Source organism: Salmo salar, unplaced genomic scaffold (genome assembly GCF_905237065.1).
Source record: "Salmo salar unplaced genomic scaffold, Ssal_v3.1, whole genome shotgun sequence".
NCBI lineage: Eukaryota > Metazoa > Chordata > Actinopteri > Salmoniformes > Salmonidae > Salmo > Salmo salar.
Window position 1 is genome coordinate 748,835 of NW_025547587.1, and position 16,166 is coordinate 765,000.

General features: G+C 45.7%; 1 protein-coding gene across 2 annotated transcripts in view; it reads left to right on the top strand.

Moving 5' to 3' along the window:
* The window catches only part of LOC106578163 (tyrosine-protein kinase Tec), a 37,949-nt gene that overhangs the window by 15,226 nt on the left and 6,557 nt on the right, over nucleotides 1-16,166 (top strand). For both annotated transcript variants that reach the window (XM_014156792.2, XM_014156793.2), the window contains exons 7-16: nucleotides 229-419; nucleotides 1,238-1,303; nucleotides 8,109-8,163; nucleotides 8,500-8,579; nucleotides 8,721-8,854; nucleotides 12,054-12,125; nucleotides 14,832-15,003; nucleotides 15,273-15,383; nucleotides 15,915-16,020; nucleotides 16,162-16,166. The exon at nucleotides 16,162-16,166 is cut by the window's right edge and continues 60 nt beyond it. In XM_014156792.2, coding sequence (XP_014012267.2) covers nucleotides 229-419; nucleotides 1,238-1,303; nucleotides 8,109-8,163; nucleotides 8,500-8,579; nucleotides 8,721-8,854; nucleotides 12,054-12,125; nucleotides 14,832-15,003; nucleotides 15,273-15,383; nucleotides 15,915-16,020; nucleotides 16,162-16,166 — 992 coding nt within the window. The remainder of the gene's footprint in view (nucleotides 1-228; nucleotides 420-1,237; nucleotides 1,304-8,108; nucleotides 8,164-8,499; nucleotides 8,580-8,720; nucleotides 8,855-12,053; nucleotides 12,126-14,831; nucleotides 15,004-15,272; nucleotides 15,384-15,914; nucleotides 16,021-16,161) is intronic.

Sequence of the window (16,166 nt, forward strand, 5' to 3'; positions counted from 1 at the left end):
AGATGGCTTGCTGAAATGACACGGAACGACCCTTCTGCCTTCTAGAATTCCTGTTGTAATATTACTCTACAAATAATAAGATAGAACTAAAATGAGTCATACCCTAGCAACAAGACAAGCTGGATACAACAAAAACAGAGCAAAGTTAACAAATGTCCCTTCTCGTCCCTTCTCCTCTTCTCCCTTTGTCCCTCCCGTCGTCGTCCTCCATTCTCATCCCTCCCCCAGGCTCGCCGGCCTCCCCCTCCCCCCCCTCCCGTCCACAGCCCCGATGATGATAGCGATGTCGAGGAGGTTGTGATTGCCCTGTATGACTTCAATGGTCCTGAACCACATGACCTCACTATGACCAAGGGAGGAGAATACGTCATACTGGAGAAATGTGACATCAACTGGTACAAGGCCCGCAACATATACGGGTCAGTACGGTGTGTATGTGAGCCTGTGCTCACTGTAGCTTGGCCCCTTGTATAATCTCACTGTAGCTTGGCCCCTGGTATATAATCTCACTGTAGTTTGGCCCCTGGTATATAATCTCACTGTAGCTTGGCCCCTGGTACATAATCTCACTGTAGCTTGGCCTCTGGTATATAATCTCACTGTAGCTTGGCCCCTGGTATATAATCTCACTGTAGCTTGGCCCCTGGTGTATAATCTCACTGTAGCTTGGCCCCTGGTATATAATCTCACTGTAGCTTGGCCCCTGGTATATAATCTCACTTTAGCTTGGCCCCTGGTGTATAATCTCACTGTAGCTTGGCCCCTGGTATATAATCTCACTGTAGCTTGGCCCCTGGTATATAATCTCACTGTAGCTTGGCCCCTGGTATATAATCTCACTGTAGCTTGGCCCCTGGTATATAATCTCACTGTAGCTTGGCCCCTGGTATATAATCTCACTGTAGCTTGGCCCCTGGTATATAATCTCACTGTAGCTTGGCCCCTGGTATATAATCTCACTGTAGCTTGGCACCTGGTATATAATCTCACTGTAGCTTGGCCCCTGGTATATAATCTCACTGTAGCTTGGCCCCTGGTATATAATCTCACTGTAGCTTGGCCCCTGGTATATAATCTCACTGTAGCTTGGCCCCTGGTGTATAATCTCACTGTAGCTTGGCCCCTGGTGTATAATCTTGGTCTTTGGACTCTCACATTGCACATCTTTGTTGTTTCTTCTTCTATGGCTGGCCCGCTACTATTGAGTTTGTTTGTTTCTTTGTTTGTTGACATGCAGGAAGGAGGGCTACATCCCCAGCAACTACGTGACAGATAAAAAATTGGGGAACCTGGAACAGTATGCGTGAGTAAAGTGCTGTGAGGCTAGAACATGGTACAGAAACACCATTTAGAACGCTAAATTGATTTTACCGGCCCACAGGGGTAATGCTAAGAGGGATCCTTGGGACGTCCATACCCTAACCCTTTTTAAATGTAAACTTTAATAACCACCACCACATTGCAAGCAAAACGTTTTAGCACCCCCCCCCCCCCCAATTCTCCAGATTTTGCCATAGGGTGGAGAGAAATGTTTGCAGATTTTAATATGTCTGAGTGAGACTGACTGACAAAATGAAAAGGGGTCCCCCGGTCGGTAATTCAATCATGATTACTAAGTTTAGATTGTCTATCAGACAGCTATATTTTATTTATTTTTATTTCACTTTTATTTAACCAGGTAGGCCAGTTGAGAACAAGTTCTCATTTGCAACTGTGACCTGGCCAAGATAAAGCAAAGCAGTTCGACACAAACAACAACACAGAGTTACACATGGAGTAAAACAAACATACAGTCAATAACACAATAGAAAAAAAGAAAATCTATATACAGTGTGTGCAAATGAGGTAAGATTAGGGAGGTAAGGCAATAAATAGGCCATAGTGGCGAAGTAAATACATTACAGCAATTAAACACTGGAGGGATAGATTTGCAGAAGATGAATGTTTGTTATACTATGTGTTTTACCAATCAAAAAAATCTGGGCTAAGTGAGCGACTACATTGACATTTTAGTCATTTAGCAGACACTCTTATCCAGAGCAACTTACAGTAGTGAATGCATACATTTCATAAAACATTTTTTTCTTCCATACTGGTCCCCTGTGGGAATTGAACCCACAACCCTGGCGTTGCAAACACCATGCTCTACCAACTGAGCCACCCGGGACCAGCGTCACTCTCAGTGACTAGCAGCCATGTCAGCTAACATTTTTTAGATTGGTAAAACACATAGCTGGCCGTTAGACGATCAGTGACTGGTCACGTAACACGAGAAAAACTGCTGTTGCACAACGAAAACCTCGGGAATTTCACCTTGTTTATTTTACTATTCTAACTTGTAAGTTGAGACCCCCAAATCAAAATCAAATCAAATGTATTTCTATAGCCCTTCTTACATCAGCTGATATCTCAAAATGCTGTACAGAAACCCAGCCTAAAACCCCCCAAAACTGCAAGCAATGCAGGTGTAGAAGCACGGTGGCTAGGAAAAACTCCCTAGAAAGGCCAGAACCTAGGAAGAAACTTAGAGAGGAACCAAGCTATGAGGGGTGGACCAGTCCTCTTCTGGCTGTGCCGGGTGGAGATTATAACAGCACATGGCCTAGATGAGCCTTGTGAGTAAAAATATATATATATATATATATATATATACACATATGCAGAAACACCCCGAATTGCGGGCTGCAGTTGCAAACTATTGCACCAGTTGCCCGTCTGTGAGATTAGGCTACCTGAGTTCTCAAGCAGCCACTGGGCCAGCCAACCTTTGATCCATATCAACCAGTATTCTAGTTACAACAAGCATGTGTAGGATGCTTATATTATTTAAAAATAACGGTGTAAATGTGGAGTCGGCAATGAACGTAACAGCAGTAAAAATGTATTTCTAATTGACGTAGCTAGACAACAATATTATTATTTACCTTTATTTAACTAGGCAAGTCAGTTAAGAACAAATTCTTAATTTCAAGGACGGCCTAGGAACAGTGGGGTTAACTGCCTTGTTCAGGGGCAAAATGACAGATTTGTACCTTGTCAGCTCAGGGATTTGAACTTGCAACCTTTCGCTTACTAGTCCAACGCTCTAACCACTAGGCTACCCTGCCGCCCCAAATACACTGTGGTTGGAACAAAATGTAAAATGTATTTCTAATTGACCTATTTAGACAACAATATACTGTGGTTGGATCAATAGGGCCGTTATCAGCTTCATTTCAGTCGTGCAGTGCAAACACTTGTCTGGAAAAGTCGACTGTCAGCAACTAGCTAGCCTATGTTGAATAATAAAATACATTTTCCATTAAAATGTTGTAATAGTCAGCAAACACGAGAGGGAAAACAATTAGCCAGTTAACAACTCCGTTAAAGTTTACAAATAAGTCAACCTGGTCTCAGAGCGTTAGTGTGTTATTATGTCCATCACCCATTTCGTATGATCTATTACGAAGGACAATTCGTGTTATATTTTACGAATTTGAAAAATCTACAATATGTTACAAATTTGAAAAAATGTAGGTGTTACGAATTCTAGCTAGGTGGCTAACTTTAGCTAGCTGGCTAACGTTAGGGTTAAGTTTAGGAGTTAGGTTAAATGGTTAAGGTTAGCTAAAAGGGTTAGGGGAAGGGTTAGCTTACATGCTAAGTAGTTGCAAAGTAGCTAAAAAAGTAGTAAGTCATTGAAAAGTTGCTACAATGCTAAAGTTGTCAGTGCTGAGATTCGAACTCGCAACCTTTAGGTTGCTAGACGTTCATCACCCATTTCGTATGATATATTACGAATTGCAATTCGTATTATATGTTACGAATTTGAAAAACGCACCGTGACGAATTTGCTAAACTTATATGTTACGAATTCTAGCTAGCTGGCTAACGTTAGCTAGGCTAGGTTAGGGGAAGGGCTAGCTAACATGCTAAGTAGTTGCAAAGTAGCTAAAAAGTAGAAGAACATTTGCTAATCAGCTAAAACGTTAAAGTTGTCGGTGATGAGATTCAAACTCTCAACCTTTTTGGATTGCTAGACGTTGACGTTATATGCCTACCCATCCACCCGACCAACCACCCTACTTCTATGTTTGCCTTAAGTAACCATCTGTCTTATGTAACCATTCCAAACGTAACATACCATACTAATTTGAGTGTCCTGGATTTACATTTACTATGTTACGTCTGATGCAGAGCTGTTGCCATACCAGGCGGTGATGCAACCGGTCAGGATGCTCTCAATGGTGCAGCTCTAGAACTTTTTGATGATCTGGGGACCCATGCCAAATCTTTTCAGTCTCCTGAGGGGGAAAAGGTGTTGTTGTGCCCTCTTAACAACTATCTTGGTGTGTTTGGACCATGATAGGTTGTTGGTGATGTGGACACCAAGGAACTTGAAGCTCTCAACCTGCTCCACTACAGCCCCGTCGATGAGAATGGGGTCATGCTCGGTCCCCCTTTTCCTGTAGTCCAAAATCATCTCCTTAGTCTTTATCACGTTGAGGGAGAGGTTGTTGTCCTGGCACCACACTGCCAGTTCTCTGACCTCCTCCCTATAGGCTGTCTCATCATTGTCGGTGATCAGGCCTACCACTGTTGTGTCGTCTACAAACTTAATGATGATGTTGGAGGGGACTAAGTACACACCCCGATGGCCCCAGTGTTGAGGATCAGCATGGCAGACGTGTTGTTGCCTACCCTTACCACCTGGGGAGGCCCATCAGGAAGTCCAGGATCCAGTTGCAGAGGGAGGTGTTTAGTCCCAGTATCCTTAGCTTAGTGATGAGCTTTGAGGGCACTATGGTGTTGAACGCTGAGCTGTAGTCAATGAACAGTATTCTCACATAGGTGTTCCTTTTGTCCAGGTGGGAAAGGGCAGTGTGGAGTGCAATAGAGATTGCATCATCTGTGGATCTGTTGGTGCTATATGCAAATTGGAGTGGGTCTAGGGTTTCTGGGATGATGGTGTTGATGTGAGCCATGACCAGCCTTTCAAAGCACTTCATGGCTACAGACTTGACCGCTATGGGGCGGTAGTAATTTAGGCAGGTTACCTTCGCTTCCTTGGGCACAGGGACTATGGTGGTCTGCTTGAAACATGTTGGTATTACAGACTCAGTCAGGGAGAGGTTGAAAATGAGACTTACCAGTTGGTCAGCGCATGCTTTGAGTACACGTCCTGGTAATCCATCTGGCCCTGTGGCCTAGTGAATGTTGACCTGTTTATAAGGTCTTACTCACATCGGCTGCCGATTAAATAAATAATTTAACCTTTATTTAACTGGGCAAGTCAGTTAAGATCAAATTTTTATTTACAGTGACAGCCTAAGAACAGTGGGTTAACTGTCTTGTTCAGGGGCAGAACAACAGATTTTTACCTTGTCAGCTCGGGGATTCAACAAGGTAAAAATCTGTCATTCTGCCCCTGAACAAGGCAGTTAGTGTTGCTTGCCTCGAAGCGAGCATAAAAGGCTCGCGGCTGTGCTTCCCTTTGTAGTCCGTAATAGTTTTCGAGCCCTGCCTCGTCCGACGAGCGTCCGAGCCAGTGTAGTAGGATTCAATCTTAATCCTGTATTGACGCTTTGCTTGTTTGACGGTTCGTCTGAGGGCATAGCGGGATTTCTTATAAGCGTCCGGATTAGTGTCCCGCTCCGTGAAAGCGGAAGCTCTAGCCTTTAGCTCGATGCGGTTGTTGTAAACCATGGCTTCTGGTTGGGATATGGACGTACGATCACTGTGGGGACGATGTCATTGATGAAGCCGGTGACTGATGTGGTGTACTCCTCAATGCCATTTGGATGAATCCCGGAACATATTCCATTCTGTGCTAGCAAAAACCGCCCTGTAGCGGAGCATCCGCGTCATTTTCACATTTAGCAATGCGTGTGATAATCTATCGACAGCTGTCTGCTAGCCAGCTAAATAAGATGATTAATTAGCTAGCTTGCTAACTAGTTTCACTTACCAGTAAACACGCTAGCTTAGGCTTTCGTGGTCATCATTGTCTACGGAAGCATGATCCTGGCAATAGTAGTGCGTGAGGAATCCCTGTCTTCTTCTTCTGTGGGTTTTATGGCGGACTAAATCCTAAAAAGGTTGTAGACAGACAGGCGGAGAGCCAGGAGCCAATAGAACGCGTTTGCCAGCTAAATTACACTTTTATACTGTTAAACGGTCATTTTATATTGATTCTGGTTTGTAATGAGAGGGAACTTTCTTCGTCCATGACCCCATTTTGATATCTGAACATTCTTGTGACCCCAACCATTTTGAGAAAAAAAATCATGTAATTAACAGCCAATGTTTCCATTTTAATCTGGGGCTGTCAATAGAAAAACATTCTAACAGTATTTCTGATTGTCTTCTCAACTCAACATCACATACTGTTAATGTGGGGCTATGACAGTCCATTGCAAATTAGTCTGACTTATATCTGACATGTATCTAATGCCGCGTTCAAAACAACTGGGAACTCGGAAATCTCTGACTTCCGACTTCAGTGCATTCAAGACAACTTGGGAACTCTGGGTGGTGTAACGAGCTCTGACTGGGAAAAATTATTTTGAACGGTCATCTTTCTAGAGCTCAGACTTTCTGACCTGAAGATCACTGACGTCATGGTTTGATCTCGTTTTTTTTTCAAAGATTCCATTTGGTCTTGAAAGCACCAATATCTCACCACCACTAATGAGATGGGTGTGGCTTGATGTTTGGGGGCGTGGTCAATAGTGCGCACCTCATCTCTGCTGTCACATCGAACCTGGATTGATATTTGGTTTTAATGCAGACGATAGTACTGCTGAATCCAGCTTCACATAGATATGAGCTGGTGAAGGATAGCATGAGTTTTAATGCTCTAATGGAGATGGCAGGGTATTCCCTTTGAGTCAGGAACCAAAACTTCTCCGTACTGACTCGTGGAATGTGTTGTGTGCAGCATTCGGTCACATGACAGCTCGAACGGCCGAACTTGACTGTTGCACTTACGATTCAAGCGCAATGGTCAAGTGTGGCCTTTTCCCACGATCTAAAGGCACTCTCTATTTTAGATTTCATTCATTTTCATATAGATTTTTAAGGTCAACCACATTACAAAAGACAATGTATTTGTTATTGGGTTTTTTTTCTCTTCATATCAAGCGAGCCCCACATGGCGTCACGACCCCTAGTTTGGGAATTGCTGTCATAGACGGCTTGACAGAAATGGTAGCAGAAGGTGAATGTTAAACTTTTGTTGCCCACATCCAGATGACGCTGTAGGTCAGAGCAACTCATAGAATTGGTCAATAGGCGTCATAATCACCTGGAGAAATCTGACCTGCAATTTGGAAACGAAGGCGCTGTACTTATAACTCGTTAAAAACAAAAACAAAAAATGGAATCACTTTGAAGTGACACAAATGAAGCTTTTCACTTTTACATTTCAAGATGTGTATGTGGACACCCCTTCAAATGAGTGGATTTGGCTCTTTCTGCCAAACCCTTTGCTGTATAGTGCCAACTGTAAAGTTTGGAGAAGGAGGAATAATGGTCTGGGGCTGTTTTTCATGGTTCGGGCCCCTTAATTCCAGTGAAGGGAAATCTGAACGCTACAGCATACAATGACATTCTAGACGATTCTGTGCTTCCAACTTTGTTGCAACAGTTTTGGGGAAGGCCTTTTCCTGTTTCAGCATGACAATGCCCCCGTGCACAAAGCGAGGTCCATACAGAAATAGTTTGTCGAGATCAGTGTGGAAGAACTTGACTGGCCTGCACAGAGCCCTGACCTCAACCACATCGAACACCTTTGGGATGAAATGGAACGCCGACTGCGAGCCAGGACTAATCGCCCAACATCAGTGTCCGACCTCACTAATAGTCTTGTGGCTGAATGGAAGCAAGTCCCTGCAGCAATGTTCCAACATCTAGTGGAAAGCCTTCCCAGAATAGTGGAGGCTGTTATAGCAGCAAAGGGGGGAACAGCTCCATATTAATGCCCATGATTTTTGGAATGAGATGTTCGACGATCAAGTGTCCACAAACTACTGGCCGGTTTTGATATTTTATTTTGTATTTAGTGAGTCTGGCTTTAAGTGTTGTATTATATTGCAGTGTGACCTAATGGATTAGTGTGTGTGTTTCAGCTGGTACAGTAAACATGTCAACCGGAACAAAGCTGAGGAACTACTGCGCACAGAGGCGAGTAAACAAACATAATGTGTGGGTGTGTTTACTGTGTGTGTGTGTGTGTGTGTACTGTCTGTGGTGTGTGTACTGTCTGTGGTATGTATATGTATGTGTACCGTCTGTGGTGTGTGTGTACTGTCTGTGGCTCAGTTGGAAGAGCATGGTGTTTGCAACATGTTTGCAACGCCAGGGTTGTGGGTTCAATTCCCACGGGTGACCAGTACGGGGGGGGGGAAAAATGTATGAAATGTATGTGTTCACTACTGTAAGTCGCTCTGGATAAGAGCATCTGCTAAAATGACAAGAAAATGGTGTGTGTAGTGTGTGTTTAACTCTGTCTCCCTACAGGATAAAGAGGGGGGGTTCATTGTAAGGGACTCCAGTCAGCCAGGGGCCTACACCGTCTCTCTGTACACCAAGTCAGCAGGGTACGCATCAATGTGGATCCTAGTTTAGAACGTTGTTTAAATGTTCTCTTAGGTCCGCATAATGTTTCCATTTCTTGTGTCAGTAAAAAACATTTGTTTGGATCATTGGAACGTTGTTTAAATGTTGTGTGAACGTCATAGGGAGGGAGGTGCAGCTATAAGGCATTACCACATCAAGGAGACCTCAGGCTGCCCCAAACAGTTCTACCTGGCTGAGAAACACCTGTTCACCTTGATACCTGACCTCATAGAGTACCACAACCACAACGCTGCAGGTAGACTACACACACACACACTGTTCACCTGGATACCTGACCTCATAGAGTACCACAACCACAACGCTGCAGGTAGACTACACACACACACACACTGTTCACCTGGATACCTGACCTCATAGAGTACCACAACCACAACGCTGCAGGTAGACTACACACACACACACTGTTCACCTGGATACCTGACCTCATAGAGTACCACAACCACAACGCTGCAGGTAGACTACACACACACACACTGTTCACCTGGATACCTGACCTCATAGAGTACCACAACCACAACGCTGCAGGTAGACTACACACACACACTGTTCACCTGGATACCTGACCTCATAGAGTACCACAACCACAACGCTGCAGGTAGACTACACACACACACTGTTCACCTGGATACCTGACCTCATAGAGTACCACAACCACAACGCTGCAGGTAGACTACACACACACACACTGTTCACCTGGATACCTGACCTCATAGAGTACCACAACCACAACGCTGCAGGTAGACTACACACACACACTGTTCACCTGGATACCTGACCTCATAGAGTACCACAACCACAACGCTGCAGGTAGACTACACACACACACACTGTTCACCTGGATACCTGACCTCATAGAGTACCACAACCACAACGCTGCAGGTAGACTACACACACACACACACTGTTCACCTGGATACCTGACCTCATAGAGTACCACAACCACAACGCTGCAGGTAGACTACACACACACACTGTTCACCTGGATACCTGACCTCATAGAGTACCACAACCACAACGCTGCAGGTAGACTACACACACACACACTGTTCACCTGGATACCTGACCTCATAGAGTACCACAACCACAACGCTGCAGGTAGACTACACACACACACTGTTCACCTGGATACCTGACCTCATAGAGTACCACAACCACAACGCTGCAGGTAGACTACACACACACACACTGTTCACCTGGATACCTGACCTCATAGAGTACCACAACCACAACGCTGCAGGTAGACTACACACACACTGTTCACCTGGATACCTGACCTCATAGAGTACCACAACCACAACGCTGCAGGTAGACTACACACACACACTGTTCACCTGGATACCTGACCTCATAGAGTACCACAACCACAACGCTGCAGGTAGACTACACACACACACACTGTTCACCTGGATACCTGACCTCATAGAGTACCACAACCACAACGCTGCAGGTAGACTACACACACACTGTTCACCTGGATACCTGACCTCATAGAGTACCACAACCACAACGCTGCAGGTAGACTACACACACACACACTGTTCACCTGGATACCTGACCTCATAGAGTACCACAACCACAACGCTGCAGGTAGACTACACACACACTGTTCACCTGGATACCTGACCTCATAGAGTACCACAACCACAACGCTGCAGGTAGACTACACACACACTGTTCACCTGGATACCTGACCTCATAGAGTACCACAACCACAACGCTGCAGGTAGACTACACACACACACACTGTTCACCTGGATACCTGACCTCATAGAGTACCACAACCACAACGCTGCAGGTAGACTACACACACACACACTGTTCACCTGGATACCTGACCTCATAGAGTACCACAACCACAACGCTGCAGGTAGACTACACACACACACACTGTTCACCTGGATACCTGACCTCATAGAGTACCACAACCACAACGCTGCAGGTAGACTACACACACACTGTTCACCTGGATACCTGACCTCATAGAGTACCACAACCACAACGCTGCAGGTAGACTACACACACACACTGTTCACCTGGATACCTGACCTCATAGAGTACCACAACCACAACGCTGCAGGTAGACTACACACACACTGTTCACCTGGATACCTGACCTCATAGAGTACCACAACCACAACGCTGCAGGTAGACTACACACACACACTGTTCACCTGGATACCTGACCTCATAGAGTACCACAACCACAACGCTGCAGGTAGACTACACACACACACACACTGTTCACCTGGATACCTGACCTCATAGAGTACCACAACCACAACGCTGCAGGTAGACTACACACACACACACTGTTCACCTGGATACCTGACCTCATAGAGTACCACAACCACAACGCTGCAGGTAGACTACACACACACTGTTCACCTGGATACCTGACCTCATAGAGTACCACAACCACAACGCTGCAGGTAGACTACACACACACACTGTTCACCTGGATACCTGACCTCATAGAGTACCACAACCACAACGCTGCAGGTAGACTACACACACACTGTTCACCTGGATACCTGACCTCATAGAGTACCACAACCACAACGCTGCAGGTAGACTACACACACACACTGTTCACCTGGATACCTGACCTCATAGAGTACCACAACCACAACGCTGCAGGTAGACTACACACACACTGTTCACCTGGATACCTGACCTCATAGAGTACCACAACCACAACGCTGCAGGTAGACTACACACACACACTGTTCACCTGGATACCTGACCTCATAGAGTACCACAACCACAACGCTGCAGGTAGACTACACACACACACACACTGTTCACCTGGATACCTGACCTCATAGAGTACCACAACCACAACGCTGCAGGTAGACTACACACACACACTGTTCACCTGGATACCTGACCTCATAGAGTACCACAACCACAACGCTGCAGGTAGACTACACACACACTGTTCACCTGGATACCTGACCTCATAGAGTACCACAACCACAACGCTGCAGGTAGACTACACACACACACACACACACACACACACACACACACACACACACAATCAACATGTATTCACATGTATTCACATGCACCAAGGCATCCACACACACTCTTTCACTTCAATTCAAGGCTCTTTATTGGCATGGGAAACATATGTTAACATTGCCAAAGTCTCTCTCGCTCTCTCTCTCCTCTCTCGCCCCTCTCTCTCGCCCCTCTCTCTCTCTCGCCCTTTCTCTCTCTCGCCCTTTCTCTCCTCTCTCGCCCCTCTCTCTCGCCCCTCTCTCTCTCTCTCCCTTTCTCTCCTCTCTCGCCCCTCTCTCTCTCTCGCCCTTTCTCTCCTCTCTCGCCCCTCTCTCTCTCTCGCCCTTTCTCTCCTCTCTCGCCCCTCTCTCTCGCCCCTCTCTCTTGCGCCTCCTCTTTCTCTCACCCTTCTCTCCTCTCTTTTCTCTCAGGTCTGGTAGCCAGGTTGAGGTATCCAGTAGGAAAGGAGAGATCGGCTCCATCCACAGCAGGCTTCAGCTACGGTGAGATTCTACTCTACTCTGTCCTACCCTGTTCCACTCTACCCTGTTATACTCTACCCTGTTGGGTTCTACTCTACTCTACCCTGTTCTACTCTACTCTACTCTGTCCTACCCTGTTCCACTCTACCCTGTTATATACTACCCTGTTCTGTTCTACTCTACTCTACCCTGTTCTACACTACTCTACCCTGTTCTACTCTACTCTACCCTGTTCTACTCTACTCTACCCTGTTCTACTCTACCCTGTTCTACTCTACTCTACCCTGTTCTACACTACTCTACCCTGTTCTACTCTACTCTACTCTACCCTGTTCTACTCTACCCTGTTCTACTCTACTCTACCCTGTTCTACACTACTCTACCCTGTTCTACTCTACTCTACTCTACCCTGTTCTACTCTACCCTGTTCTACACTACTCTACCCTGTTCTACTCTACTCTACTCTACTCTACTCTACCCTGTTCTACACTACTCTACCCTGTTCTACACTACTCTACCCTGTTCTACTCTACTCTACCCTGTTCTACACTACTCTACCCTGTTCTACTCTACTCTACCCTGTTCTACTCTACTCTACCCTGTTCTACTCTACTCAACTCTACCCTGTTATACACTACTCTACCCTGTTCAACTCTACACTACTCTACCCTGTTCTACACTACTCTACCCTGTTCTACTCTACTCTACCCTGTTATATCCTACTCTACCCTGTTCTACTCTACTCTACCCTGTTCTACTCTACCCTACTCTACTCTACCCTGTTTTATCCTACTCTACCCTGTTCTACTCTACCCTACCCTGTTCTACTCTACTCTACCCTGTTATATCCTACTCTACCCTGTTATATCCTACTCTACCCTGTTCTACTCTACTATACTCTACCCTACCCTACTCGACTCTACCCTGTTCTGCTCAACTCTACCCTGTTCTACTCTACTCTACCCTGTTCTACACTACTCTACCCTGTTCTACTCTACTCTACTCTACTCTACCCTGTTCTACTCTACCCTGTTCTACTCTACCCTGTTCTACTCTACTCTACCCTGTTCTACTCTACTCTACTCTACTCTACCCTGTTCTACACTACTCTACCCTGTTCTACTCTACTCTACTCTACTCTACACTGTTCTACACTACTCTACCCTGTTCTACTCTACTCTACCCTGTTCTACTCTACTCTACCCTGTTCTACTCTACTCAACTCTACCCTGTTATACACTACTCTACCCTGTTCTACCCTACACTACTCTACCCTGTTATATCCTACTCTACCCTGTTCTACCCTACTCTACCCTGTTCTACTCTACCCTACTCTACTCTACCCTGTTCTACTCTACTCTACCCTGTTCTACTCTACTCTACCCTGTTCTACTCTACTCTACCCTGTTATATCCTACTCTACCCTGTTATATCCTACTCTACCCTGTTCTACTCTACTCTACCCTACCCTACACTACTCTACTCCACCCTGTTCTACTCTACTCTACCCTGTTCTTCTCTACTCTACCCTGTTCTACCCTACTCTACTCTACCCGGTTCTACCCTACCCTGTTTTACTCTACCCTGTTCTACCCTACTCTACTCTACCCGGTTCTACTCTACCCTGTTTTACTCTACCCTGTTCCACCCTACCCTACTCTACCCTGTTCTACTCTACTCTACCCTGTTTAACCCTACCCTACTCTACCCTGTTCTACTCTACTCTACCCGGTTCTACCCTACCCTGTTTTACTCTACCCTGTTCCACCCTACCCTACTCTACCCTGTTCTACTCTACTCTACCCTGTTCTACTCTACTCTACTCTACCCTGTTCTACTCTACTCTACCCTGTTCTACTCTACTCTACTCTACTCTACCCTGTTCTACTCTACTCTACCCTGTTCTACTCTACTCTACCCTGTTCTACTCTACTCTACTCTACTCTACCCTGTTCTACTCTACTCTACCCTGTTCTAGTCTACCCTGTTCTACTCTACTCTACTCTACCCTGTTCTACTCTACTCTACCCTGTTCTACTCTACTCTACTCTACCCTGTTCTACTCTACTCTACCCTGTTCTAGTCTACCCTGTTCTACTCTACTCTACTCTACCCTGTTCTACTCTACTCTACCCTGTTCTACCCTACCCAACTCTACCCTGTTCTACTCTACTCTACCCTGTTCTACTCTACTCTACTCTACTCTACCCTGTTCTACTCTACTCTACCCTGTTCTACTCTACTCTACCCTGTTCTACTCTACTCTACCCTGTTCTAGTCTACCCTGTTCTAGTCTACCCTGTTCTACTCTACTCTACTCTACCCTGTTCTACTCTACTCTACCCTGTTCTACTCTACTCTACCCTGTTCTACCCTACCCAACTCTACCCTGTTCTACTCTACTCTACCCTGTTCTACTCTACTCTACTCTACTCTACCCTGTTCTACTCTACTCTACCCTGTTCTACTCTACTCTACCCTGTTCTACTCTACTCTACCCTGTTCTAGTCTACCCTGTTCTAGTCTACCCTGTTCTACTCTACTCTACTCTACCCTGTTCTACTCTACTCTACCCTGTTATACTCTACTCTACTCTACTCTACTCTACTCTACTCTACCCTACTCTACTCTACTCTACCCTGTTCTACTCTACTCTACTCTACCCTGTTCTACTCTACTCTACCCTGTTATACTCTACTCTACTCTACCCTACTCTACTCCCTACAGAGAAGTGGGAGATCAACCCTTGTGAGCTGACCTTCATGAAGGAGCTGGGTAGTGGTCAGTTTGGGGTGGTGCGGCTGGGGAAATGGCGAGCTCAACACAAAGTAGCCATCAAGGCTATCAGAGAGGGAGCCATGTACGAAGAGGACTTCATAGAGGAAGCCAAGGTTATGATGTGAGTACAATACATGACACACGGGCTGACAGACAGCACACATCGATAGACGAATAGATGGATGGACAGACAGCACACATCGATAGACGAAAAGATGGATGGACACACACATATATAACACACACATTCTAACGGTTTGTAACCATAAGATCCCCACATTGTGTGTGTGTGTGTGTGTGTGTGTGTGTGTGTGTGTGTGTGTGTGTGTGTGTGTGTGTGTGTGTGTGTGTGTGTGTGTGTGTGTGTGTGTGCGCGTGTGTGTGTCTCAGGCGTCTCTCCCATCCTAAGCTGGTGCAGCTGTACGGAGTGTGTACCCACCAGAAGCCCATCTACATTGTGACTGAGTTCATGGGACTGGGATGTCTGCTCAATTACATCAGGTAAGCCCAAAGTCATAGGTCTGCACTCAGAAACATGTTGCATAACGCTGCTTTCATTTTTCAATGTTTTTTTTAATCATTTTTTTTAATCAGGATAGCATATAGGCTGTTCTAGGCAGGTTAACCAAAAGGTTGCTGGTTCGAATCCCCGAGCCGACTAGGTAAAAAAAAAAGTGTCAATGTGCCCTTGAGCAAGGCACTGAACCCTGATTTGCTCCTGTAAGTCTCTCTGGATCAGAACGTCTGCTACATGACTCAAATGTAATGTAAAAGATACCCTCCTGTAGGTTTTAACTCCAACCCTGTTCCTGGAGAGATATCCTCCTGTAGGTTTTAACTCCAACCCTGTTCCTGGAGAGATACCCTCCTGTAGGTTTTAACTCCAACCCTGTTCCTGGAGAGATACCCCTCCTGTAGGTTTTAACTCCAACCCTGTTCCTGGAGAGATACCCTCCTGTAGGTTTTAACTCCGACCCTCCAACCTGGCCAACATACGTTTCAGCTGTCTTGTTTTTTGTTAATTTACTTCAGGCAACGTCGGGGCACCTTCAGCCCAGGGTCCTTACTGAGTATCTGTCAGGACGTCTCAGAGGGGATGGAACACCTGGAGGCACACGGCTTCATACACAGAGACCTGGTGAGTCTATCAGCCAATAGGATCATAGTATTACAGACACCTAGACAATAGGGAGAAAGTTGGTGAGTCTTTCTGCCAATAGGCACAGATCTGGTTAGAGTAACAGCCAATCTCTGTCTCTCTCGCTCTCTGTCTCTCTAGGCAGC